This window comes from Phoca vitulina, unplaced genomic scaffold (genome assembly GCF_004348235.1).
Source record: "Phoca vitulina isolate PV1807 unplaced genomic scaffold, GSC_HSeal_1.0 scaffold32, whole genome shotgun sequence".
Taxonomy (NCBI): domain Eukaryota; kingdom Metazoa; phylum Chordata; class Mammalia; order Carnivora; family Phocidae; genus Phoca; species Phoca vitulina.
Window position 1 is genome coordinate 16,312,167 of NW_022589735.1, and position 27,174 is coordinate 16,339,340.

General features: G+C 40.4%; 1 protein-coding gene across 1 annotated transcript; it reads right to left on the minus strand.

Annotated features, from left to right (window-relative positions):
* Window positions 1-27,174, minus strand: LOC116645318 (zinc finger protein 474-like). Its single transcript, XM_032425459.1, has 3 exons — window positions 27,100-27,174; window positions 25,375-25,578; window positions 1-1,265 (listed from the first exon to the last, which is right to left on the minus strand). The coding sequence occupies exon 3, from the start codon at window positions 1,051-1,053 to the stop codon at window positions 1-3; it is 1,053 nt and encodes a 350-aa protein (XP_032281350.1). The 5' UTR covers window positions 1,054-1,265; window positions 25,375-25,578; window positions 27,100-27,174.

Here is a 27,174-nt window from a genome sequence, read left to right on the forward strand (position 1 = left end):
TCATGTGGCATGAATTACCTTATCAGTCACCATGGGTGCTGCCATGTTCCTTTGCTGCTTGGAATTAGTGGACTCTTTTAGGTCACCTTTACTTCCTAAGGTCAAATTCTGAATTTCTGGCCCACGGGGTTGAGCTTTACAGCTTCTCTGGTGTACCAGAAGGCGGTCTGGGGCAAAGGTCCGGCCGCAGTTTGGACAGGGCTCCAGCTGAGCTTGACTTGGCCCCTCTTGGTTGGACTGTCCAGTGGGAAGTGGCTGAGGCTTCTGTGGGAGTGGTCGGCGGAGCTCCCTGGGGAGCCGGTCATTTTCTATTTTCCACTTTTCCAGGCATTTGGGCTCATGAATGGGAAGGGACAGAGTGCCAAACTCCCTACCACAAATGTAGCAGATGAGAGTCTTTGGTCGGGCTGGGATGCCCCCAGCAGCCTTCCTGGGACCAGTACGATCGTCAGAACTGCTGGGGGTTGGTGCTCCGGGCCTGTCACCCTTGGGCTTGCAGCTTCTCTGGTGCACAGGAAGCCGATCTGGTAGGAACGTGCGGCCACAGGATTCGCAGGACAGCAGCTGAGACCGGGAACTCTGGAGCGCTGCTTCGTTCACTGCCTGCAGATTGTAGGACCCACTGCCCCCGAGAGGCTGTGGCTTGGAGGGTTCTGGCCTCCTCAGGTGCTTGGGCAACTTGCTGTTTTCAACCTGCCACTTCTCCAAGCACTGGGGTTCATGAATGGCAATTGACTGGGACCCAAATTCTCGGCCACAGATATAGCACACCCGGAATCCAGGCCTGCGGGAGGGGATCACGGGGGGGCTGGGCTGACTTCCCGACATAATTCTCCTACTGGACTGTTTTGAGAGTATCACCGTTCCAGGTCTCGTTTTCTGAGGTCCTGTCCTTATTTTTCCAACACGACTGACATGCTCTGTGTCTGGCAAAAGCCTAGAGTGGGAGTCACCACATAGAATGGCCTGGTTGATAAGGAAGGTGGGCTCTTTAGAATGGTGGAAACTCTGCTGCAATTTGTTGCAAACCCTTCTCTCCTTTCCTGTTTCCATTAAGGAGCAAGTCTTTCTGTAGGCTTGCTCTGATTTCAGGCCAGACTCATTTTGGGATTCTGCTCGGAGTGAAGGTTAGTCAGGTTGGCTGTCCTGGGGTTCCACATTGTTGCCAACTCCTTAGACTCAAGGACCGTGACTCAGAGCTTCATTGCAGGGCAGCGGTCTGGAATGCTGGAAAGTCCTCATTAAACCTCAGATGCCTCCAAGATCTGTGGGGGAAACATAAATCAAGAACTCGTTACACACACACACACACACACACACACACACACACACACACACATCCACACCCCTCTTAGATTGTAAGTTGATAAACAGCAGTAATTTTTTTTTTTTTTTTTAACCTAGTATCCTCTTTGGCTAGATAGTAACTAGCACATAAGATTTGTTCAGTAAATGTTGAAATAAATTTGAAGAAAATTTCCACTATGAATTGCACTATTACTGTATTGAAAGTACTGTTCTGAGCAAAGGAAGATCAACAATTACAGTATGTCAGAGACACACATGGCCCAAACTGACAGAGGCATGGTGGTGAGACCCCGGAAGACAGAACTAAGACTTGCGATAATTAAATTAATGAAACTGCAGATAATATAGAAAGATCTTTTCCACTCCCTTAGGGATTCTTAGCTTTTTAGTGCCGTGGATCCTTTCGACAGTTTCTCTGAAGCCTATGGCTTTAAAGGCAAAAAACAAAAATCTTACTATCACAAGTGAAACTAATTTTATTGAAATAATTGATCAAATATCTTTGGTCATAATATCTATTTTATTCAAGATATAGTAATAGGCCACACTTAATGAATGCCCATTAGCCTAAGGTTAAGAACCCCTGCAGAAGGAATTCAATAGTGAATATTATGAGTATTATCAGGAAAACCCGCAGAGGGGGTAAACTTCTTATAACCTACCGTGTATCCACTTTTCTTTATTATGGGAATGGAGTGTGAACAAATTGGGGCCATAGATGTCAAGCCAAGAATGCAACCCTGGCCTATACCCTTCCGGGTAAATTATCTGTAGATCTTCCCAGGGATGAAGATGCTCAGATTTTGCTTGATGTTCTTTATATTCTTTATATAGCTATTGTGTTTAATTCCTTGTATTATCTCTCTTATCTGTATCTATATCTATACAGATAGTATAGATACTAGTTAAATATTAGATAAGACAGATAATATACAATTAGATAAATATTATCTATTTATATATTATAGTTATATATTACATATTATTATATATAGTATATAATAACTATAATATGGAAGATAGATAATATAATCTGTTATCTATAAATATACTTTATTTTTGTATATTATATATTATTATATTATATATTATAATCTATTATTTTAAATTATTTCAAATTTAAATTATTTTAATTATCAATAATAAGTTATTAATACATTATTATATTTAATCATATATAATTATATTCTATACTAGATATTATGATAGATATTATCTATCTTCAAAATAATTTTTGTAAAAACATGGCTCATGATTTTCTCAGACAAGCCAGAAGGGCAGGTTGGTAAAATCTCATCATGGGCAGGAGGCTAAGGAGTTTTTACCGTGGGGAGAGGCATGAGTCAGTTTCACCCAGGGTAAAGATTATTGTCTAAGCCCCAAGAGAGATTACTGTCAGACGTCTTAGGGCCTCCTTCATTTCCTGAAGGGGGATTCTGTCTGGATGAGAGGCTCCGTATCACCAGCCCCTCATCACAAAGGGAAAAGCGCCTGACCTGAGGCTGGACCCTGCAGACCACAGCAGACCCCTGAGTTCAGGTGGCACAGGGACTGCCTGCTGGTAATATCACAAAGACCAAAAGAGCTGTAAGACTTATGCCTCGTTCCTGTATTTTGGTGCCAAGGAAGGTCTGAATCTTTGCAAATAAGACTATGGGATCAGCTCTGGCACAGAAAAGCAAGCGATTCTTCATTTTGACAGATCCTAAGACAGTGATATTAACACATGTGACAAAAGAATGCATTGGCCCCAGGATAGCCAGCACAGAAAATGAAGCTCACAGAAACCAAATGTGTCACCTGACTGGCACCATCTGAAAGAGAAAGTGGATCTCAAAAACACAAGGAATCTAGGAAAATGATTTCATTAGGTTTTTATCAGCACATGGGGGAAATAACCCCCAAACCACTCTGCTTCTTTGGTTCTGGCATCTTGTTTACCAAGGATCCTTATTTTCCTTTCCCATTCTCCTTCATACCAGGAAGCTGCAGATAACAAAAGGACTTAAGAAGACATGAAAAATCAATGCAATTAAATAACCTTACTTCCCCTAAACTTGCTCACAGTTTCTCTCTCTGTCTCTCTCTCATACACACACACACACAAACACACAGACACACACACACTGCTCCCAGCTGATCAGAGTACTGGGGAGGCCCCATAACTTGCCCCAGCAACTCCTATCTCCCTTAGGATCAGGTAAGAAGACTAATAGTTACTGAACACCAACTATGCATCAGATATTGTACTGATTTGTTATATACACAGTTTCAATTAATTCTCAGATGAAGGCAGGTATGATTGTTTCAGTTTTATAAATGAAGACACTATGAGTCAGAAGACAGTCCGTTTTTAAACGACAGAACTGGGAACCAATTCCAGCTCTCTTTGGCTCCGGTAGTCAGCTCTTTCCATGATTCATTCTGCCACAAATTCCACCAACAGAGCTTCTTCTCTTTAGTTTTTTATCCCGGTTTTAATGTACGATTCATATGTCTCACGGGAAGGTAACCAAGGTCCCACCGGCCTTTGTGTGGCCCTTGAGGAGGAGGAAGAGGTGGAAGGGAGGAGGAGAACAGGGCGCAGGTGGAGAAAATCCTCTGAGATGGAAAAAGCAAGAGAGAGAGACACTGGGGATATTGGAGGCAGCATTTTTTCCTGAAGCACCAGGGCTCATTTTTTATTTTGCTGGAAGTGGTTTTCTCAACGACGTTGTCCCTCTGCAGCTTGTACAACACGGATCCTTTTCCTGATTGCACCAACATCCCTAGGCGTGGGGACGGGCCAGGGGGACCTGGGGTGGTATAATGAGTGCAGGGTGAAAGCAAAGGCTGCCCCAAGAGGCCAGATGGTTGCTCCCTTTGCAGCCCCTTCCCCGGTTTGATTAGGGATAGATCTTCATGCACATAAGCATTTTTCTGCTATTGATATTTTCTCTGCAGCAAACATGAGAGCATCATCAGATTCCTAACCATATCTTCATCGTTTTTTCCACCATCTCTTTCCTCCTCCAATGTCCTCCTGAAATCTCTGTCTTACTGTGCTTAAAGTTATCAAAATATGAAAGATGAGGTAGCCGGAAGAAGTGAAATTTTGGGGAACCGCAGGGTTGAATGGAGAACCCTGCGATGCTTCTTTCCACCAGTGATTCTGGCCAGGCCTAGCCCAGCCAGAGGCTCTCCCCTATATGTTAGTTCTAAAAGCACAAGTACTGGAAAATACTAAATACGTGTAGTTAAATCACTTAAGAAATTGGCTTGCCACGCAGACACATCATAAAGCAATGTTGCGAGTTCATAAAGAGAACTACTTTGCAAAGCCAGCCAGCTCTACCCCAAGCAACCGTGGAGAAACGTTCACCCCAGTTGGTCTGAATTATTCATTTTGACCATATTTGCACACAGGATATTTAAAGAATGTCTTGGAAGGCATCACACTTTATCAAGATGATGCCATTTTTCCAAGCCCTTTGGGGTTCACGAGAAGGGAGAGACACTCACAAAGATGAATATAATAACCATGGAAATCCAAACCCATCTTGGCATTAGGAGGTGTTTCCCTATCAAAGAAGAGGGGGGTGGGGAAGAGCACAACCAAAGGATTAAATCTTTTAAAAGTAAATTTAGTCTTTTGAAACAAAATAAATGTATGTGATGCATGACCCTTTCCCTGTTAGTATAGAATCCAAATTCTTTAAATGGACAAATGAATAAATAAGAAAGATGGAGTTGAGCTGGTGCTGGCTCTGAGCGAAATTATAAAATAGAGGAGGTTTGTCTTTAATATCCTCCAACCACCCCATTCAGCAGGCTCCATTCTCCCCTGCCTGGTGTCCTCATATGCTCACCAGTCTTCCTTACTTTTGAAACACCACTTTCAAAAAGGAGCTGATAGACTTATTCACACCAAGCCTTATGATTGATGAGGTAATATCCCTCCCACAGTCTGGCAGAGACAACTGGTTTCCCACCAGTCATTATTTTGCCCAACTTCCTCAAATTAAGAGAGCCCCAATTTTTAGCTGGGCACATGATTTCTCAGCTACAAGTCTGCAGGCTCCTTTGCAGAATTGTGTAAGACATGTCCACAACCTGCTCCTCTTTCCTTCCTTCATTCTGATGCTTAAACCATGGATGTGATGGCTGGAGCTCCAGCAGCCATCGTGGACCAGACTATGTTTATGTGACCCCTGACATGACGGAGCAGACACTTGGATGGACTTGAGTCCCTAATAATGGTGGAGTCACCATACAAGCTCTCAGGTGTCACCCTTAGCCTTAATTTACATAAGAGAAATAAATATCTAATTGTATTTTAGCCACTTTTAAAGAGTCTTTTCCTAGCATAAAACCTATAACTAGAACCTAATTCTAAGGAGATACAGTTGTATTTTAATAGCTGTCTTTGGCTTAGCACAAAATGAATTCTAACAGCAATATTTCAAACTGCAGGGTCTTTTTTTTAATAAGTGAATTTTTTTTTTTTTTTTTTTTTTTTTGAGAGAGAGAGAGAGTACACTTTAGGGGCAAAACTGACTTACTAAACATCTACTTTTTCCTGAAAATCCAAAATAGAAAAATTGAAACTATAAATATGAACCAATGGTCCTTAAGAAATTCATTCATGATCTTCCTGTCCTAGAATTATTTTTGGGGGGGAACAAATTTGAATGACATATTTTGCTTCGGGAAAATAAAAACTTATTTTTTCCATAAGCTTTGGAAGGAGCTAGAAGTCATCTGCTGTGACAATTATTAACATTGTGTATTCCAAACGCTCTTTTCTGTATTCGGCTTCACTATGCTCTCTCTGGGACTCCACATGCTCCATAATAGATAGGATTAATCTTAACCTCTTCCCTTTGATACTTCAGCCCTAGGAGTGGTATCTGCTGCCTCCTTCATAGAGTTGTGTTCTCTTTTTATCCTCCTAGTTACTAACAACTTCCTTCCTGGTTAACAGCTCTTTATATGAAACTGTAATTAAATAATTGGTATAGTTTCTGTCTCCTGACTGATACAACCACCCTCAGAAAATAAGTAATAAAAATCTGTGATATTCAAGCTGCACATTACCCCAGTATTACAATAAATATAAACTCAAATGAATTCTTTCATAGCATCTTAGAAAATAATATGGTGCTTATATTAACATTCAATCCTCAACTCATTCAGACCACCGAAAACGTATTTTTAAATTTTACACCATCATCATGCTTCCAGAACTAGAAAATGTTGCTTTTCCTTTTGTGACCAACTGAATTAAACCAAAAGAAGAAATCTGCTGTTTTAGGCATATTCATATTTTCCATCATTTTATATGATTCTCTTCTGCAGCTGACTGCCCAGCCATAAGGCCACCACCGTCACATAGGGAGTCAAATTAAAGTGATCCCATTCCTAGATCAAGGATGACCAGGTAGGGTCGGGGGGAATGGTCCAGTGCACTCTGGCTGATTCTCTGCACTTGCCTGGGCATAGCCCCTGGGCCAGTAGTACTTGTGGTCCTCAACAATTCTAATGGGAGTGACAAAAGGCCAGGTGAGAGCAACTAGGAACTGGAGGTGGTTTGGTTTGGGAAAGACAGGAGCAGCATCTGAAAGGTAAACAAATAAAAACGTATATTCAGAAAAGCCACTGAGCCTGAGACATACGGCTTCAAGGGAATCTGGCTGTCCCTGTTGGCATTTCCAGGCTGATTTTTGAATAGCTAATGAAAATTTACCCTTCCTTGTCTTTCCTTCACTGTGAAGAATTTTAACCCAGAAGTCAGCGTCTTCACCTTCATTCAATCTAATTGTCAGGTGTAGACATAATAGTCTATGGTGTCAGGAGAGCCATGCAAACAGAAAATGGGAGAAATGTACTCTTTACACTTCTAAGTAGAGCTTTCGGCAAGGATATTTTATGTTGCTAAAGCTCATAATATCACCCTATAAAGGCTATTGTTAGATTGAGTCTGTAATTTTCACTCTATATTGAGCTTCCAAATCACAGAGTACTCGAGAGTCACGAACGCCACACAGGTATGACCATGTAATTGTAACATTGACATTTGGAGTGGTGGAGAACTGGTTATGGAAACCATCAGTATAATCACATTAGAATCCTATCATGTATAGAAATCCAAAGGGTAGCAAAAAAAAGTGGGGGAGTCAGGCTGTTGAATCATAAACAAGCTTACAAACCATCTTTTCTGACATTTGGCATACTACTATTCCAATAAAATAGCTCTATTCCAAATAGCTCTTTCTCAAGACTTTAAAGCAGTGGTTGATACATCAGATCTGGCCCATCAATAAGTTCTTTTTGACCTCCCTAGAGTTAAAAATGTTTTGGGGCGCCTGGGTGTCTCAGTTGGTTGGGCATCTGACCCTTGATCTCAGCTCTGATCTTGATCTCAGGGTCGTGACTTCAGGTCCCACGTTGGGCTTCCCATTGGGCTCCACGCTGGACATGGAACCTATTTAAAAAAAAGTTTAGGGGCACCTGGGTGGCTCAATCCATTAAACATCCAACTCTTGGTTTCAGCTCAGGTCATGATCTCATGGGTTGTGGGATCAAGCCCTGCATCGGGCTCTGTGCTCAGTGGGGAGTCTGCTTAAAGATTCTCCCCCTCTGCCCCTCCCCATACTCACTCTCTCTCTGTTTCTCTAAAATAAATAAATATACCTTTTTTTTAAAAAAAAGTCTGAATTAGGTGCCATTATTTTAAAGTTGGGAGATGTCACACAAAATCAGGATTTTGGTTTCTTTTGAGAAGGTGGGAGAGCAGGCCATATAGAGCCCACATTCCAATGTGGCAACAACCCCTATAAACTGGTACTGAATGAAGGCTTAACTGTGGGTCAGACTGCCAGTCTTCACTCTTCCAAAGTTTCTCATCAGTCCTTCGCTTTATTTACTTGTAATTCATTCTTGATTCTCAAAGGCATTTGAGTTCCTGACCATATGTGATCCTCACTTTAAAGTGTCTCTTTCTCCCATTTTTCTCTTCAATTAAATATTTGAATATCACTTCAAGGAGCACTCACCCTCAGTCAACTGGGAACCCAGTTGAAGGATTTTCTATGGAAAATATTTACTAAAAGCATGACAGATTTATTGCTAAAAATTCGGAAACAAAGTTTCGTAACGACAGCAGAGTGAGGGTGAAAGACTTATTTCTAGGAGGGAAGGAAATATCCAAAGGGAAAAGAAAGAACCAGTGACCTGAGGAGGAATTTTCATACATTAATGGAAGGTCACAGGAAATGATGCATCTAATTTCAGAGAGAAAAAATTCAAGCAGCCAGTGTTTAGATCAGCCACAGGAGAGATGATAGAACCAAAAAAAGAAAAAAGAAAAAAAGAAAAACACAAAAAGAAATGTGTTTGGAGACCATCTAAACTTTTTGGAGGCATTCCCATAATTATTGAGTTACTACTGATATAATGAGAGCTACTCTTCTGCTTAAGCCAACAGTTCTTGATTTACCATTAAATGATCCCTCACATGAAGAACGTTGGATCGCTTAAGTTATTAATCTAAAGGAAGAATCAGTCAGTCAAAAGAACATCAACAAGCCATTAACAATATATAGCTAGATTTCCAAGATTTGGGCTGGAAATGCTTCCTAAGAGAGTTACACTTCCTTGTATGGATTACAGAATCTGATGCACTTTTTCTTTCTGACAAACTGGCCATTTTGTCAAGTACCACCTATAAATTAGTTTGAATTGAAAATGTATAAGAACAGCATAGTAATTCCTTCTCAACCTAGAATGAGGTATCAGATATCCATCAAGTGTCTAAAGTTGATGTATTATGATAAAACATAGTGGGGGAAAGGATAGATACCATTTTAGAATTTAAAAACTGTAAATAGATGTGTGCGTTTCCCAGCCCCCATCACGTGATATGTCTGCACAGAATTCCCACTGTCTTCGTGCTCCTGATTTATTGTCTCAGTGCCCTACCTCAGTGGGATATCTTTGGCACAGACTTACAAACCCCAGGGTGGTAGTATCAGAAGGATAGTCACTAGATTCGTGTGTCCAGGTGGAAACAAGCACAAAGAAGAAAAAGCTGCCTTTGGAGGGAGCTGCCTGGCCAGGAGAGATTGGCCAATGAGAGATGGGCCTCTCTGTATCCTGGAGGAACATTTTCTTAACCACATCACCCACTTACCAGACAACAGCCTCAAAATCGTGCCTTAGCCCTACCCACCTCCAGGAGGTCGGTGTCTCCCAGAGCCTGGCTGACACTTAAATTGATCGTCATTACCATTCATTGCAGACATCAACACCCTTTGTTAATGCTCTCTCCACCCAAAGCTGTTTCTCAGGAAAGTCCCTGGGAAGAATGTCAAAAATAGGGCTGAGCCCGTGAGGCTGGGCTTCTGCTGTGTGTGTAATGAATGCGCCTCTATTTTCTGGTCTGCTCAGCATGACTTCCCTGGTGGCGGCTCTGGAGACCTGGGAGTGTATGTACGGCCACAGGCTGAAGGCTGTTTCTGAACATGGGCTCTTTGTTGCTCTTCTCCCCACATCTCTGGTCCTCCTATGTAAATAAGTCATCAAAAAGCTATTATCATTCCATCTGACATCTCTGACTCTCATGAACAAGGCACTCTTTCACAGACCAGATGGTCTGAGATCCCTGATGGTTCAGAATCCTCCGTACATCCTTTCATTGCTCAGGAATCTTACATGGGCTATCCCCTGCTGAAGAAAACCACTAGAAGGTGTCTTCTAGTATCTAGGAGGAACTTGTCCATCCTCTCTGTCCCCAGAGCCCAAGCCAAACATGAAACGTTGTGACAGCTCTTTATTTGCAAACCTTCTTAGCTTGTAGTTTAATTTTTTTGGTAGTTTAAAATTTACTGAACGCTTCCTTCCACCCCACGCCTGGTAACTATCAGATAGCAAGGAAGTCAGAGTGTCAAATTGCTTTGTTCTGTTTTCCTTTGGTAAACACAAAGAAGATCTGTGTGTATTTTAAGTCATACCTTGGATCAGAAAGATCAGGATATTTGATTAGAAGAATACAATTTAAAATGAACTGTGTGGATGTTGATTTTTCCACTTTCTTGTGGTCTCAACAGGCTCTTTTCCCACCTTTTGTGCTCTCTCTTGCATTTTCTTTCATTGTTTCCACTTGTCTGTCTGTCTCCACTTTAGGTCTGGAAGGACAACCCAACACAATACAGAGAAGGTGTCATTAGGAAGGGCACCCCATGGTTGACTCCACTGCTAGTTTGTTCTGGGGCCACAAGGTAATGCTGACCAGCTCACACTAGAAAAGTGCGGTTTATATTTTAACTCTATTATAATTTTCTGGAGGAAGAAGGATTAGAAATGATAAGCCCAATATAATCATACAAGTCCTCAAAAGTGGACAGCCTTTCCCTGAAAGAGGTGGGAAAACCGAAGAAGAAAGAGATCCAACTACCCATGGCTGACTTGAAGATGGAGAAAAGGAGCTACGTGCTAAGGAATATGTATGGGCGTCTAGAAGCTGGGAAGACCAAGGAGACATGGGGCTTCCAAAAAGGGCTCCTAAAAATGAACACAGCTTGGCTGACACTGATTTTAGCCTCAAGAGACCCATGTTGGACTTACGACACCAAGAACTACGAGATAATGAATTTGGGTTGTTTTAAACTGCTAATGTTACTATATTTTGTTATAGCAGTAATAACAAACTAAAACACCCCAAAAGAAAGAGACCAGTACTGTGAATGCAGACTTCTGCAAAAATGTTACTCAGCTAGTCTTGGCCACACTATACCCTGGAATTTTAATAGTTCACAGTCACCCAGCTCTAGTCTCTACTGGAAACACCACTGGGGGGGGGGGGGACTCCATCCCAGGGCCATGATAAGATGCCCCAGGTGGTCCTCTAGAATAAGATTTATAATACAATTCATCCTATAGTAACAAAGGCATAAATATTCACATAATATTATACAGCAGAGTCCATTATCTCTTTCTAGCTCTAGTGAGGACCCTCAACCAGTGTGACTCAGGAAATAAATTCTTTAAGATTTGGCATTCTCCTCAGTGTGGTCTATACAGCTTTCTTGTCTACATGTCAAGCTTGTATTCCCCTTTCCTCTTTGACTGTATTCTCTGTCTTGGCATCTACATGTTTACATAAGGTAAAGTCTTTATTGACTGTTTTCTTTAGAAAATGCTCATGGCTAACTGACTCCACTTCTTGTTAAGGGTTGTGCTGTGTGCATGACAAGGGTCCCCTTCTCTCTTTTCAACTGTGTTGTGAGGACCACAAGCAGCCTTCTCAAATGATGGAGATGGATGTTTAAACCCTTCTTAGGTGGAAAGGTCATTATCAGTTTGGATTTTGAGCTGAAAAGCCATTTCTGTTTTGTAGAGTGATTTCCTATTTGGAATTGTAGGGTATCAGATTATGCCGCTTTGGCATAAGGATTATTTTGAGCTGAAGGCAACTGGGAAGAAGATACCAGGAAAGCTCTCTGCTCTCACTCTATTTGCCTAAAAGCAAGACATAAATTTGTAAAGATGTCTCTCCCAAATCAGGAAGGGAAACTCAAAGACAACTCTAGACTCTTGTCAGGTCAGAGCCAAGCACACCAAGAGGAAGCTAAAAACAACACCACTAAATAGCTCATATCTTCTATTAGTTTCCCCCATATATTTACTTCCTATACTTTGCCACCCCTAAAAGCCTAAATCCCTTTGCTTTGTCACTTCTCCACAAATTTATTGTTCTTTGTTAAGATGTGATATAAACCTCAAATTCTGAGCACCCCAAGAGTTTCTCATCACTGAGTCCTCCTGTGTGTATGTGTGAGGCACACGTTGACACACTCCATTTTTCTCTTGTTAATCTGTCTTTTGTTAGCATATTCTGCAGGCCCAGCCACTGAACCAAAAAAGGTATAGAAACTTTTTCCTTCCCTGCAGAACCGTAGCATGAAAAGGATCCCCCAACATGCTGCACCAATGACACTTTCTGTGTAACCCCATTAGATGGCATCAATAGTTCATGGTCATTACAGTTCAGCCATTTCATACCCATGTAAATGCACATAAACATGATAAAAGCAAATTTGGAATATACTGTACAAACAGCACAGCAACATTGGAGACATTGCCTGTAGTGCTCAGAAAAAAAGTGGTAGGCTTGATTTTAATACAGAGGCGAGACTATTTGGTCAATAACTGAGTCATATTTGGAACTTCTCCATAGGTAGAAGAGGGTCGCACCAGATAAGTCACTGCATTAACATGATGTAGCTACCCAAAATATGGCATGTTTGCCATCTGTGTGCTCCTCACAAAGAAGACCTACTTGGTAATTCAACTTCAGGGTGTGTTGCTTAAAGCTGTGGTGAATGGTTGGTCTGCTTTATCATTGTGTCCCCAGCCCTAGTTGCGGCCATGTGATCTGCTGCTGAGCTAGGTCTTCCTCGGTCTGCACTGATGTGATTGACCATTCGGATCTAATTATAGAAGTTTACGTTTTCCTAGGTGCATTTCAACCCATTTAGTTTTATCACATCGTGATCCTTTAAAATGTATCTTGTTATCTAAATATTAAGAATTAATGTTAATGTCTTAGGTCTGAAGATGACATGATGATTATATTCTTAATTGCAATTTTTATTAAGATAATTGTAGATTCACATGCATTTCTAAGAAAAAATATAGAGATTCCTTATGCCCTTGTCTGATTTCTCCCAATGGTAACACTGTGTAAAATTATAGCATGATATTTCAACCAGCATATTGATATTGATACAATCCACTTTTATCTATATTCATGTGTGTGTGTATTAAGCTCTATACAATTTTACCACCTAAAAACATAAGCACCACTATAGTCAAGATACTGAACAGTTCCAACACCATATGATGTCTCATGTTACCAATTTATACCCACTTCTCTCCTTCCCACTGCCCTCTTCAAGTCCCCATCTCTTACTCCTAGACATCATTAATCTGTCCTCCATTGCTATAATTTTTTTCATTTATAAAATGTTCTAGGGGCGCCTGGGTGGCTCAGTCAGTTGAGCATCTGCCTTCAGCTCGGGTCGTGATCTCAGTGTCCTGGGATCGAGCCCCACATCCGGCTCTCTGCTCAGCAGGGAGTCTGCTTCTCCCTCTCACTCTCCCTCTGTGCTCGCTCTCTCTCTCAAATAAATAAAAATCTAAAAAAAAAAAAACGTATTAAAATGTTCTATAAATGGGACCATGCAGTATGCAACCTTTTGGGATTGGCCTTTTTTCTCAGCATAATTCCCTGCTGATATATCTAAGTTGTTGTATGTTTCAATAATTAGCTGCTTTTTATGGTTGAGTACTATTCTATGGTAGGCATGTGCCATAATTTGTTTTACCTGTTCAAGAACATTCAGGCTGATTACAGTCTGGCTATTATACATAAAGTTACTATGAACAGTTGTGTGTAAAATAACAATGTCATTTGGGGGGGTTTGTGAAACAAGAATGGGAGTTACGTAGGGAGAAAGACATTTCCAGCTGACATAGACAGCACCGTACGCAAAAGTGCGCTTGAAAAATCGTGGGGCTCTGGTTTGTGGCAGGAAGAACAGGTGTATGGTGTATGTGAAAATTTGTGGAGGAGAGGTCTGAGTGTGTGTATGTCTATAAGCAGATGGGTATGTAATTAGATGTGAGTAGATGGATGTAAGTGGATGAGTGTGTGTATGGGTGAGTGTGGACATGAGTGTAAGTGTGTAGATGGAGAGTAGTTGGTGGGTGTGTGAGGACAGGTGTGAGTCGATGGGTGGGCCTATATGATGGGTGGAAATGTGTATGAGTCTATGAGCATAATTGAGAGTGAGTGTATGTATATGAGTGTGTAGATGGGTATGAGGGAATGAATGTGGGTTGTACATGAGTATAAGTGAATGGATGTGTGTGTATGGATAAAGGGACGGATAAGGGTGATGCAAGTGGAGAGATGGATGTGAGTGTGTGATTGGATATGAATTATTAAGTGTGGTATATGTATGAATATGAGTAAATGTGTGTTGAGAGTAATTGGGATGTGTGTGTGGATGTGAGTGATTGGGATGTGTGTGGATGGTCATGGGTGTGTAAATGGCTGTGTATATATGAGTCGGTAAATGGATGTAAGTGGTTGTGTGTGTGTGTGTGTGTGTGTGTGGATGGGTAGTAAGATGTGGGTGAAATGGCAGAGGGAAAAGAATGAAGAATAACAGATATAAGTAATAAGGAAGGTAATTTGAAAACAAATTATGAAAAGCACTATAGCTATCTCCAAAAATCTGATTGCCTTACAGGAAATGAGGACCCTTTATAAATTTTCTTATAACACATGCAACATATGATTGAAAAAGGGTCTTGAGTAATAAAATCTGGAGAATATCAACATTTCACATCTAAGGACTACACAAAGGAAGCTCTTAAGTTTCCTAAAAGGATCCATTGCAGAATTTTCTCAAAAAACAAACATTTAGTAGGAAAATAGATTACCCTGAACTACAAAATGTAATTTGTACCTAACTTCTTGAGACTATGTGTACTACACAAAGCCAGATGTATATGTTTCTTCCAGTTCTCAAACTCTGTTTAATGTTGTTTCAAACAGTCGCCTTCATGTCCCATCTTAAGTTCCTAGTAGCTGACACATGTCTAAATATTTTTGTTAAAAATCCTGACAAATACTTCTGGACCAGAAAGCAAACTTCTGCTGTAGAATTTTGCTGCATTTAGACAGAACTTTAAAAAATGAAAGAATTTATTTTAAAAAGCATCTTCCCTTTGGATGCTAAACCAATTCCTGTTCCCCTTTCTGTGTGGCCTGGGATCGGGTCACTCAGATCTTAAGTTTGATACTATCACATCTCGGAAAAAAGTCCCCAAGTTCAAGCCAACTGTAAAATCCCCTGGTAAGGTTTAATTTGCTAAGTAAAAGCAGAGAAAGTAGCTTATAGCAAAGACTCAAGTAATACTCTTGTTAGTCTCCACTCCAAAGTACTTTTTGCATATGCCTTCTATAAATTCAGACCTACCTGAAATGCTAGCTCCAAAATACTTATCAATTGTGGAATCTTGGGATATGTAACTTCTGGGTGTCTCAGTTTCATCTTAGGTTTAGTGGGATAATAATAGCTTACATAGTTATTGTGAGGCTTAAAAGTAAGACAAAATGCTTAGCACGCTGTGTGGTCGGTGGTAAGTATGTCATCAGCATGGTCACTATATGGCTTTAATGTCTGTCTTCTCCATATTTTCATAAACCCAGCAGGTGGGAAAATGTAATTAGGAGACTAACTATAGATTTATGAAATTATTCTCCTTTTCCTAAAATATTATGAGGAATTCCAAAGTTGAGTTAGCTAACTCAAATCATATTTTATTATTTTTTAAAATTTAATTTAATTTTATCATGTTATGTTAGTCACCATACAATACATCATTAGTTTTTGATGTAGTGTTCCATGATTCATTGTTTTTGTAGAACACCCAGTGCTCCATGCAGTATGTGCCCTCCTTAATACCCATACTTTATTTTAAAGATTTTATTTATTTATTTATTTATTTATTTGAGAGAGAGAGAGAGAGAGAGAGATTGGGAGAGCCTGATGTGGGGCTCAATCTCACGACCCTGCGATCATGAACTGAGCCAAAATTCAGAGTCAGACACTTAACTTACTGAGCCACCCAGGTGCCCCAAATCATATTTTATTAAAAGACATTCCAGGGTGCCTGGGTGGTTCAGTCCATTAGGCATCTGCCTTCGGCTCAGGTCATGATCTCAGGGTTCTCAGATTGAGTCCCACTCAGGCTCCATGCTCAGCAGGGAGTCTGCTTGTCTGTCTGCCCCTCCCCCTTGCTCATGCTCTCTCTCTCTCTCAAATAAATGAATAAATAAAATCTTCAAAAAAAGACATTCCAACCTGTAGTCCCAAAAAGGAAAGAAATACTGAAAAGTTAGGAGATAAAGAAGTACGTTTTTTAACGTTATCAAATCTAATCAGTTTGAAGTGTGTCACTCAACTCCCCCTTCCCAGTCTGGGCAGATTGGAACAGAACTGGGTGCTAGACAAAATGCTGGCAATCCGTGGCCTGACATGAAAAGAACTGGTCCAATCACGTTCCTGTCTTGGGGAAAAGAATAGTAATGGTCACTCAAGCCAAGAAGACAGAGAGAGCTGTCACATCCCCGCAAATAAGTGATGCGCTGGAGGAAGGCCGAACAGAGGGAACGGGAGTGGCTGTGGGTGAGACAGAGTAGAGCTGATGGGCCAGGCTGATGACAGGACATCTGGAGCTGCCCTTGTTACTTAGGGACAGAAGACACGTGATGTTCTTCCGTCTCTACATCTTACTCTGAGTGTAGAGAATATCTGTGCTCCTGGAACGTCATGATACTGCTACCAGATACGAGAAGAAGCTTTTGTCACCGTGTCCCAAATGAAAACTAGATTCTGATGTTATCACCGTCAATCATGTCAGGTGTGAAAGAGGAAGCAGTCACCTCAGATGGAAAAGCGGTGACCACATTGGGTTTGTGGAACATGACTGTGGACAGGCCTCCTTCTCCACCTCTCTTCAAAAGGGAAGCAGGCTGTGGTCTCTAGTTCTCCTGAGATTTTTTCAACAATTCAAGAAAGAGACCAGATGAACATAGGTCTGAAAATCAATGGGGGTAATATCCAGTTATTAATGCTCTACTTGGCAGAAATAGAGCCTGGTTGAGAAGTTCCTTTGATTTTCCTCTAGAATTCTGAAACTTTATGAAAAATTGCCTACTAATTATTTTGGTGTCTGGGCAAGAGAACAGAATCTACTCAACCCTCTGGCTCAGAAGTCCCCTGGAACAGGTAGGTCTTGTGTTTCCGGAAGCCTGTATTTCCATGCACATGTATCTTTCTAATAAATGCCCCACTGTCTGAGGTACTTGAATCTGGTAAGAAGGCCTCCCTGGATTAATTTAATAATTCATTCAGCCCAGAATGCTCCCTCTGGCAGTAGAGTTCAGAACAGATATTTTGTGACATAATTTTCGAGTTCCCATCACCACCACCACCACCAACACATTATTCATTAGAAATAGTTCCAAAGAGTCCAACCCTTCCAATCATGAGTTAACAGGCCCATTTTTACAACATGGTTACTTCAATTATGTATTGTTAAGATTTTGTGTCACTACAAATAAAGAAAATCCTACTCCAGTCACTTCACGAAATAGAGGCATATCTTTCTATCAAAGTAAGAAGTCTGGAGGTCATCAGAGGCTCAACAATCCTGGTGCTTCAGTAAAGATCTTGGCTTTTTCCTCATGGATGTAATGACTGCCCTTGTACTACAGTATTATTTAAGTCATGTCATTTTCTTGTCTTCCTCCAGAACAGATAGGCAAATCCTAGGGTCCCCAGTCCTAGGGTCTAGTTGAGCTCTTCTCCTGTATGGGTTTTCTGCGACAGTTTGTAGTTGGCCCAGCTCCCAGGTAAACATTTTGGAGAATTCCATCAGCCTACATCCATGGGACACCAACACTAGGCATCACAAACATCCTCTTACTTCCTCTCTCCTCCTTTCCCTTTCCTGAGTTTTCATGCCCAGAAGTCATATCTACAAAAGGCTATTCCACTGAAAGACAAATATAACAAGTTTCTCATGTGCCCCTTAAGCTGCCTAAATAGATTTTCCCTTCTTCACTGTCTTGAGAACCATTTTGTTACCCTGAATCCCAAGGTGGGCAACTACAGCTGAGATGCTTTTAGTAAAATCCCCATTTGCTTTCAGTGAGCTTTGGCAATTTCTCAGTGTTTTATTCCACGCGCCCCCACACACACACTGTTCTTTCCTCCCAGAAGTTTCATTTAAATGTTTTTAAGCTGGTTGTCACTTATTTGTTCATACCATCATGTTCCTGGTTTTCAAACACCAAGGTCTTATATACCATGTTTATATCTAAAAAATATACATATAGAACAGGCTGGCATATCTCAAGATGCTATGGAATCAATATTTGAAGATGCACAGTTTTAGAATCTATCCTGCAAATATTGTGTGGAGAAATGACGATTTTAGGAATCAGTCCTTTTTGGTTAATGGTAAAATTCCAGCTACAAAATTAACATTGAAAGAGATGCTGTCACATTAAAGATAATTAAATTATTGGTGAAGCACTCAGAACCTATTATGTTTAGGAAACCAATGGATAGTGTCCAATTAAGTAATTTTAGCTACAACAGTATTCCAGTGCTGCTTATCTATAAGCTTGTCCTGGGAGTCTCTGTTGAAAATTTATTTACAAGTTTCTTATCACCCATAAATATGTTAATAGCTAAAGTAATTAAACTCCACTTGACATAGTATTTGACATAGGAAATAGGCTAACTGAAGAGGAAAATGTGGTTTTAATTTTTGTTGATCAAAATGTCATGTGTTTCATATATAAGATGGTTCACTTGGAACTAAATAGAGTAATCCAAGATTTATCTTATTCTTATGTTGCACAATCATTTGGTATTTTTGAGGTGAAATGCCATGAACTGATTCAAATAATGTGAATCCTAATTTCTTTTTACACATTTATGACTTTAAAATGATCCATAATGTAAATAGTTTTTCACAAATTAAATATATGTATTTCTATCCTTCCAATGAATATATATATGTGTGTGTATATATATAGTTTCTTAGCAAGAGACTGGAATTTTATTAGCTATATTTATTATCACGTCACTGGGCACTCTGCTTCCAAATGCTCACACACAAGAACACACAGACACACACACATCTCTACACATTGAGAATCATTGTCATAATCATCACTCAGCAATGAATTGATGCCAGGATCTATCTAACACTTATTTGGTAACAATATGCTGGATTGTAATCAGGTCAGATGGTACTAATAAGGACAATTATTGGCTGAAAATTGAATTCTGACTCTATCTGCAATGGTTTATTTCTTCTCCCATCCTCATTACTTCTCATTTTGCTCTTCGTTCATTTCACAGTAATTTTACTAAAATAACCCTTAACCATATCTCTGGACTGAGAAGAAGTCACAGCGGTGGTGAGTTCAGGCTGAAATGATCATGAGGGTGTTTTCCTTTGCCCCAGCTTTCCAACGAGGTTCTTGATCTTAGTGTGGGCTTGCATGGGAGATGAGGGGTTGGGGAGAAGAGAGCAAGAGGAAAGGTAAAAGGCACTACTTGAGTAGACACTAGAACATTTAGCATCTCTTCATTCTTTGTATGATCGCCTGTTAATGATCTGGCAGAGAAGTAAACATCATATCCCACTCCGCTCATCTTCTCCCTTCTTTCTGCTCACCTTCTCATCTTCTGTTGTCTCTGCTTTTTGCATCTTCATGCATCTTCTTTCCTATGTTCTTTCATGCCTGTCTCAGTTCTATCCCTTTGTTACTGGGTAACCCTGTGGATATTACATTAATTCGCATAGAAACATTTCCACATCTATCGTTGATGTGGCCAGTTATTCCTCTTGGATGTTTGGCCTGTCCTCCTAAGTTTGCTGCCAGGCAGGTGAATGGACGCTCCTCGCCAGCCCCGGGCTGCCTCAATGGTAGCAGGTGAATAACCCCTCCCGCGCGCCCATCTTTTTCAGAGCAGTCACATTCAACTCCTTAAATCACGAAACAGGTCCTACACCTCCCTGGATTAAATGTTCCATGGTTGTTCTCCCACTCTCAAATAAAATCCTAACTCTTCGCCACAACGGTCCTCTGTAACCTGGTTCTTTTTTAAGTCTCTGCCTTGGGCCCTCTTTACTCTCCCCTGCCAGCACTGAGCTTTATCCGTGCTCACTTTTCAGGTCCTCAAAGAACACAAAGTCCTTCTCACTCCAGGGTAGGTGAGGGGAGGGACTGGAAAGGGGCTTTGCACAGGCTCTTGCCATTGCCTAGAATCTTCCCCCAGGTCTTTGCCAAGCTTTCTCCTATTTTCTCTATTTAAATATCATCAACTCAAAGAGAGCCGTCCTGACTATGCTTCTTCCAGTACTTTCTCTCTCAAACACACATACTGACACGCATATGCACACACACACACCTACGTGCAGAGATACACACGTGCAGACACATGCATATACATGCACACAGAAATGCATGTGCACACGCAGACAACATGCACACACGCACGCATGCACACGTGACCAATGCCACCGCCATCGACACAGTTACCACCACAGTGACACTGCTTTTTATTTTCTTCACAGCACTGACTATATTTTTGTTTTGTTTATTTATTTTATGTATAGTATTTGTCTCCTCCACTTGGACATAAACTCCAAGACATTAGGGACTTGTTTTCTCTCCACATAGCTATATCCCTCGTGCTGGGCACGTAGTAGGTGCCAACAAAATAAACTGAACTAAAATTTTAAACAGAAATCAAACCTTTTATTAAAATGGAGGAATGAAAACACAACAGGAATTTGGAAAGGAAGGGTTAACAGCCAGCCTTGTAGTATTTTCTCAAGTCTTGGGGATCCCTGAGCATCTAACTCTTGTCCCTTGTAATCCTCAGGAAATTAGGAATTAGTATTCTAGCTTTAGAAGTGTAACTCTACCAAATCCCAGAGAAATGAGAATGCAGCCACGGACTGCATACTGGACCAAGCCCTCACGGCAAAGATAGTTTATCAAGTCATGAGCAACAAGCATCGATGGCCTGGAGCTTCCCCCAAGAATGGGGAAATTGACAGGGACTAGCTAGATCATAGGACTAGCTAGATCAGGACTAGCTGTGTGACTAGGCAGAAAGCTGAAGAAGGATCCGAGAAGTTGGCTTTCCTGAGCTGAACTTATTCATGCCTTGTCTCTCTTGGTCACATGCATTCTGAATGCAGATGGTTTTCAAAGTTTAATTCTCTTTGGAAGTCATATCTCTTTTGAAGAGGACCCCAAAGGACTGGGGGCTCAAAGGAAGAAGAGTTCCAGAGCCACAGGCCTTTAAATGTCAATGTATGAGATGGGAAGGTACTTCATCAGAACTGAAGATTAGACAAGTGTCAGCAAATTATGGCTCACTAGCCAAATCTGGCCAGCTGTCTGCTTCTTTCTGTAAATAAGGGTTTGCTGGACCAAGTCACGCTTATTCATTTCTGTGTTTAGCTTTGGCTCCTTTTGCCCCACAACTGCAGAGCATATGGCCTACAAGGCCTAAATTATTTACTGTTTGATGACTCCTGAATTAGAACCTACAGATGAGACCCCATTTTATTTTAACAGTGAAACATCCAATTAGGAATCAACGTGAATTTACAAAGTAGCACTCAATGCAACCAGAATTCTACCAAATTTTGCTTGCACAGGACTCCGTCAGGCTCCTCGTAGAATTTTCTCTCAAAACAACAACAACACAGCAACAAAATACTCTTGCTGCATTACACTCTGGACATTCTATTTGCAGCCTGTCACCACTTTGAGGCTCTCAACAGCTTGCCTCCCATACATTCTCCCTCTCTGCGGCCCCCACATGGGGTACACTATGCCTAGTACCATACTTGTGTGCTGTGATATTCAGAAAATGCTGTTAAGACTTCACAGGAATCACCACCTTCTTCCTCAGGAAGGGTGTTCTGCAACAGTTCACATTCCTCATCACTTATGGGTTTTTTTTTTGTTGTTGTTCTTTTTTTTTTTTTTTAGAATTGCATGTATATTTGAAAATGTTTCATTCACCACAGAAGTTGGGAAAATTATTTAAGATGATATTGCCTATTCATTTAAATTATTTAGACACAGAGAAGAAAGAGCCATATTAAGGTCCAAGTTTGCGAAGAAATTTGTCTTAGAAATAATACATGAAATTTAAATTCTAAAATAAGCTGAAAAATGCAACCGGAAGAAATAATAGTTTACATTCTGAGGCTCAGAAGGAATGGGTATCTTTCGACAGCGATAGCAAACTTGGGAAGCCTGAGGAAATGTTCCTTAGTAAACACTTGAGTGTTGATAATTTTCTGTCAATTCACAGGAATGTATGAAGACATTCAATCTGATGTTTACTTTACCAGATACAGATTTTTTTTTCTCTATAATTGTGAGGAATACATTGTTAAATAGGCAATAGAGATTATAAATAATGTTTCCTTGCAAAAATTTGAACCAAGAAATAATCTCCCCTCTTTCTTTGTCCAAAATCGTGCCTGGAATATAGTAGACACTCAATAAATTACTGAATGAATGAATGGAAATTAAGTTTACGTATCATTCTGTACAAATACATTTGAAAAATGCATCTCTTTTGCTGGGATTATCATTCCTGAATACATTTCTGACTGTATATTTTTGGGCTTTGCTTGTTATAGAATCACTTAAAATCAGATTATTGCCTAGGGAAAAAACTGGACAACATGCAAGGAAAAATGCCCAACCTAATTCAAACTCTTGTGCATAGTTCCACTGGCAAGAAGTCATGGAAGGGCTCCATTGTATATTTGTTTTTAATATTTGCTGCACTACTTATAAGCCAAGATGAGCCACTTTATTAAAAATTAACAATGCCTGTAAAGATAGAAAAATAGGTTTATGTAACAGAAAAGTGTCCAGAAATATATGGCTCGTTCACACATGCAGTCAATTCGTTTTTGACCAAGATGCTGCGACAATTCAATGGAAGGAAGAAAATCTGTTAAACAAATGATGGTAGAACAACTGGATACATGTAGGGAAAAAGTTAATACCAACTCTCTTCTTTTACCACACATGAAACTTAGTTCAAAGTGGGTCATAGAACTAAATTAAAAACTTTAATATATAAAATGTACAAGTATAAAAACTATAAAGCTTCAGGAAGAAGCCAAAGGATAATGTCTTTATGACTTCAGGAGATACAAAGACTTCTCAGACAAAACACAAAAAGCACTAAACTTAAAAGAAAAGAATTTAAAATTTTTCCTTCATATAAATTAGAAACTCCTGTTCTTTAAAAACCACCATCAAGGGGCACCTGGGTGATTTAGTTGGTTAAGTGACTGCCTTCGTCTTGGGTCATGATCCCAGGGTCCTGGGATTGAGCCCCATGTCAGGCTCCCCGCTCAGCGGGGAGCCTGCTTCTCCCTCTGCCTCTGCCCCTCCCCTCCACTCACACTCTCTCTTGCTCTCTCTCTCTCTTAAATAAATAAAATCTTAAAAAAAATCACCCAAGAGAAGTGAGAACATATGTCCACAAAAGACATATACAAATGTTTACAGCAGCTTTTACACTTAATAGTGAAAAATTTAAGAAACAACACAAGTGTACAACAACAGGTAAATGAGTAAGCAAATTATGGCACATTCATGGAATAGAATATTACCTCACAATAAAAATGAACAAACTTCTGATACAGTGATATAGATCCCACTCAAAAATATTTTGTTGAATAAACAAAAATATGCTGAATTATTCCATCTATGAACAGGCAAAGCTAATCTTCAAGGGACCGAAAGTAGATCGGTGATTGCTTGTGGGTGGCTGGGTGGGAGGAGAATGTACTATAAAGGCTAATTGGCATGTTCTTATATTGATAACATTGGTGGGTAGATGGATGTAATCATTTGTCAAAACTCATCAAACTGTGTACTTAAAATGTGTGCCTTTTACTGGATGCGAATTATACATCAGTGAAGATGATATAAACAAGAAAAGAAACATCTAAAATGAACAAGAAATATTAACCAGATAGTTAATAAAAGCGAGCTAGCAATCTCCAACAAGCTCATGTAAAAATGCTCAACTTCATTAGTCAGGGAAATGCAAATTATAACCACAGTGCCATATCATTTCATACCCATTATAAAGTTAAGCATACATCTACCATCAATTTCAATGCTAGGTCTGAATCTAAGATACATGAAACCATATGTTTACCAAGAAACTTGTACAAGAGTGGTTACAGCAGCTTTAGTTATATGACCCTCAAAATGGAAACAAGCCAAATACCAATGAATAGGAGAAGAGATAAACAAATGTGGAATAATCCTATAATGCAATAATACTCACCTATAAAAAGAATTGAACTAGTAACATACACAGTAACATGTAATAATCTCAAAAACATTGTTGAGCCAAAGAAGCCAGATCCAAGAATATATACCGTGTGAGTCTATTCCTATGAAGTTCACAGACAGCCAAATTATTCTCTAGTGATAGAAATCAGAACACTCATTGCTCATAGACAAAGGACTGGAAAGGATATGAGGATGCTTTCTGGATGATAGAAATGTCCTGTGTCTTGCTGAAGGTGATAGTTTACATGGTTATATATATTTGTCAAACTCACTGATTTTAAGCACTTGAATTTAAGAACTTAAGATCAGTTACATTTCCCCACGTACATTTTATCTCAATTAATAAAAAAATCCACCAACTCAACTGAGTAACTATAGCCTTTCTCACCCCTTTTTCTTTCAAGGATAATTTGGTTAATAAACATATAATCCTGGATTAATGTAAAAACATTTTATCTGCCTTTCTTTCAAGACAATTATTTTTAAATAATTATACATTTAAATAATATTATTTCTGGGGCACCTGTGTGACTCAGCCAGTTGTGCATCTGACTCTTGGTTTTGGCTCAGGTCATGATCTCAGGGTTGTGAGATGGAGCCCTGCATCGGGCTCTGTGCTCAACGCAGAGTCTGCTTGAGATTCTCTCCCTCTCCCTCTGCCCCTCGCCTCCCCCCACTCTTTCTCTCTCTCTCTCTGTCTCTCAAATAAAAAGAAATAAATAAAATCTTTAAATAATATTATCCTTTCAAATGGAATTTGGTTTTAGTTCTCTTTCAGCCCCTAAAACATTGACTCCATAATTCACATTACCTCCAGCATCATCCAATGAAGTAAAATGATACTTGTTACTTAGTTTTAGCAGTACTTGAGGGTTTTTACTTCAAGATTCATTATTTTTATTTGGGGTTCCTTTTCTATAGTGAGAAGGTATTTACTACATACTAGTGAGACAGAAGTGGAGGAGACCAGGATGACCTAACATAAGAGTCTATTATTAGTGGAAAGGTAAGGCTGGAGACTGACTCATTAGTTAGACAACAGAGGAAAAGCACGCCTTCTGAGAGAGCCTCACCTGGTAGTATTTGTTGTCACCCTTCTGCTTCAGCTTGTACCATGGCCTGCTGAGTCCCTCAGGGAGGGGGCTGGTGGAAACAGGAGCAGAAGAGCTGGGAGCTTCACGATTCACATGCCCTCCCGCAGGAGTTCTTAGAGTTTGTGCGGTGGGCTGCTGGGAAGAGGAACCCCAGCCTTTGAAGCCTGGAGGTATCCTGGCAACCTGTCAACAAAAGGGACAGGACTGAGCTCTCTGGTAACGGATTGGAAAAATCCAAAACAAGGGGTGGAGGGACTCTGAAACCAGCAGTACAACAGGTATGGATCTCAGATTTCCTGGAAGTTGACTCCAACGGACTGAGCTCCAAAGGAGGAGAGGTGCATGAATTTAAGTCACAAGGCTCTTTTCAGGGAGGAAACAGAGTAGAACCGACTTTTTCTTTTTCTAAGGAAGAAAAAGAAACAATTTACTGACTGTCTTACTGATCTTGTCTAAGGTCTTTAGAAAGCATCATCTATATTGAGGAAGCTTGGCCTCTTAGGAAGACAGATGGAGGTTCTCCATGAAGATGTGGACATTATGGGGAGTTTATTTTCTAATGTGTCCCAAGTTACAGCAAACAACTTTAAGAACTCAGGTCAACATTTTAAAATGTATCTGAAAGAATGATTTTTCTAAGGCCCATATTTAAAAATACTGAGAGATTAAGCTAATTGTGGTACGTTCTTGTGATGAAATACTCTGCACGCACTAAAGCTCCTGAGGTAAAACAGTTTACAAACATGGGGAAAGTACACAGTCTATTTGTGGGAAGAGAAGCTCTGAAACAGAATAAATGCTCCGATCTCATCAAACTCTGCATGTGTGCTCGCACGTGCGTGTGTGAGAGTGCATGTGCTTAACTCAGAGAACACACACCGAGATGTTTATAGTAGTAGTTGCTGGATAATGTTGAAAAGATCCTACTAAGTGTTCCTTAAGATGAGGAATTGGGAGAAAAAATACGCCCTGACCTCTAAGATTCTACAACCCTGTTTCTTGCCCCCAGATAACTGATTTGGGAAATACAGGTGATTCACAGGACTGTGAATTCTATTGAATTCATGTCTAAAGAGCCTGCTGGACGATGAAGCTCCGCATCCTCACATTCTGCAATGCTCCAACGATGACTATTTATATAGAGAGATTTAATGATGTTCAATTATACTATCACCTAAAGTAGTTCCAGTTTGGATGTTGTTCTCCTGAAACCTTTCCTAAAATGTCACAGATAAACGAAAGAGCGTGCCTTAAGTGACTAAGCGTGGGAGTGAGAAAACTTCGTTTTACAGCGGGCTGTTGCCTAATTTGTGGGTCCCTAGTTAACCTATTTTGTACTTGACCCAAACTCCATGTTTTCTCGGCCCTACTGTGAGCTCAGTGAGATATTTCTCTAAAGACATTGCCCAGTAAATAAACACCATCGCACATGCACCCACAGTATTCCGTTCAGCGGCCAGCCACTTGGGCCAGATGGCAGAAGAACAGATAGGAAACTCTGGCCTAGGGCAGGACAGCCCGGGAAAACACGGACAGCAGATACCGCCACGCTTAAATAGGGCAAAGGGTTCTTTATCCGGGCTGGAGAGACTGCTCCGGGGAAGCCTGAAAACAACAGGTCCTCCAGGAGCGGGCATATGCATCTGCTGGGCGGCTAAGAGCGCATTCAGAGCCCTCTCCTCTCTGGTGGGGTTGCTGACTTACCAGCAGCTTTTCTGCATTTATCAGAGCGGCTTCTGAAACTGGCTGCTGAGAAGCCTTTGTTTTCTTGCAAATTCG

Excerpts from the sequence above, each read along its gene's own strand:
- LOC116645318 (XM_032425459.1), bottom strand. The coding sequence starts at position 1,053 with ATGGAAACAGGAAAGGAGAGAAGGGTTTGCAACAAATTGCAGCAGAGT.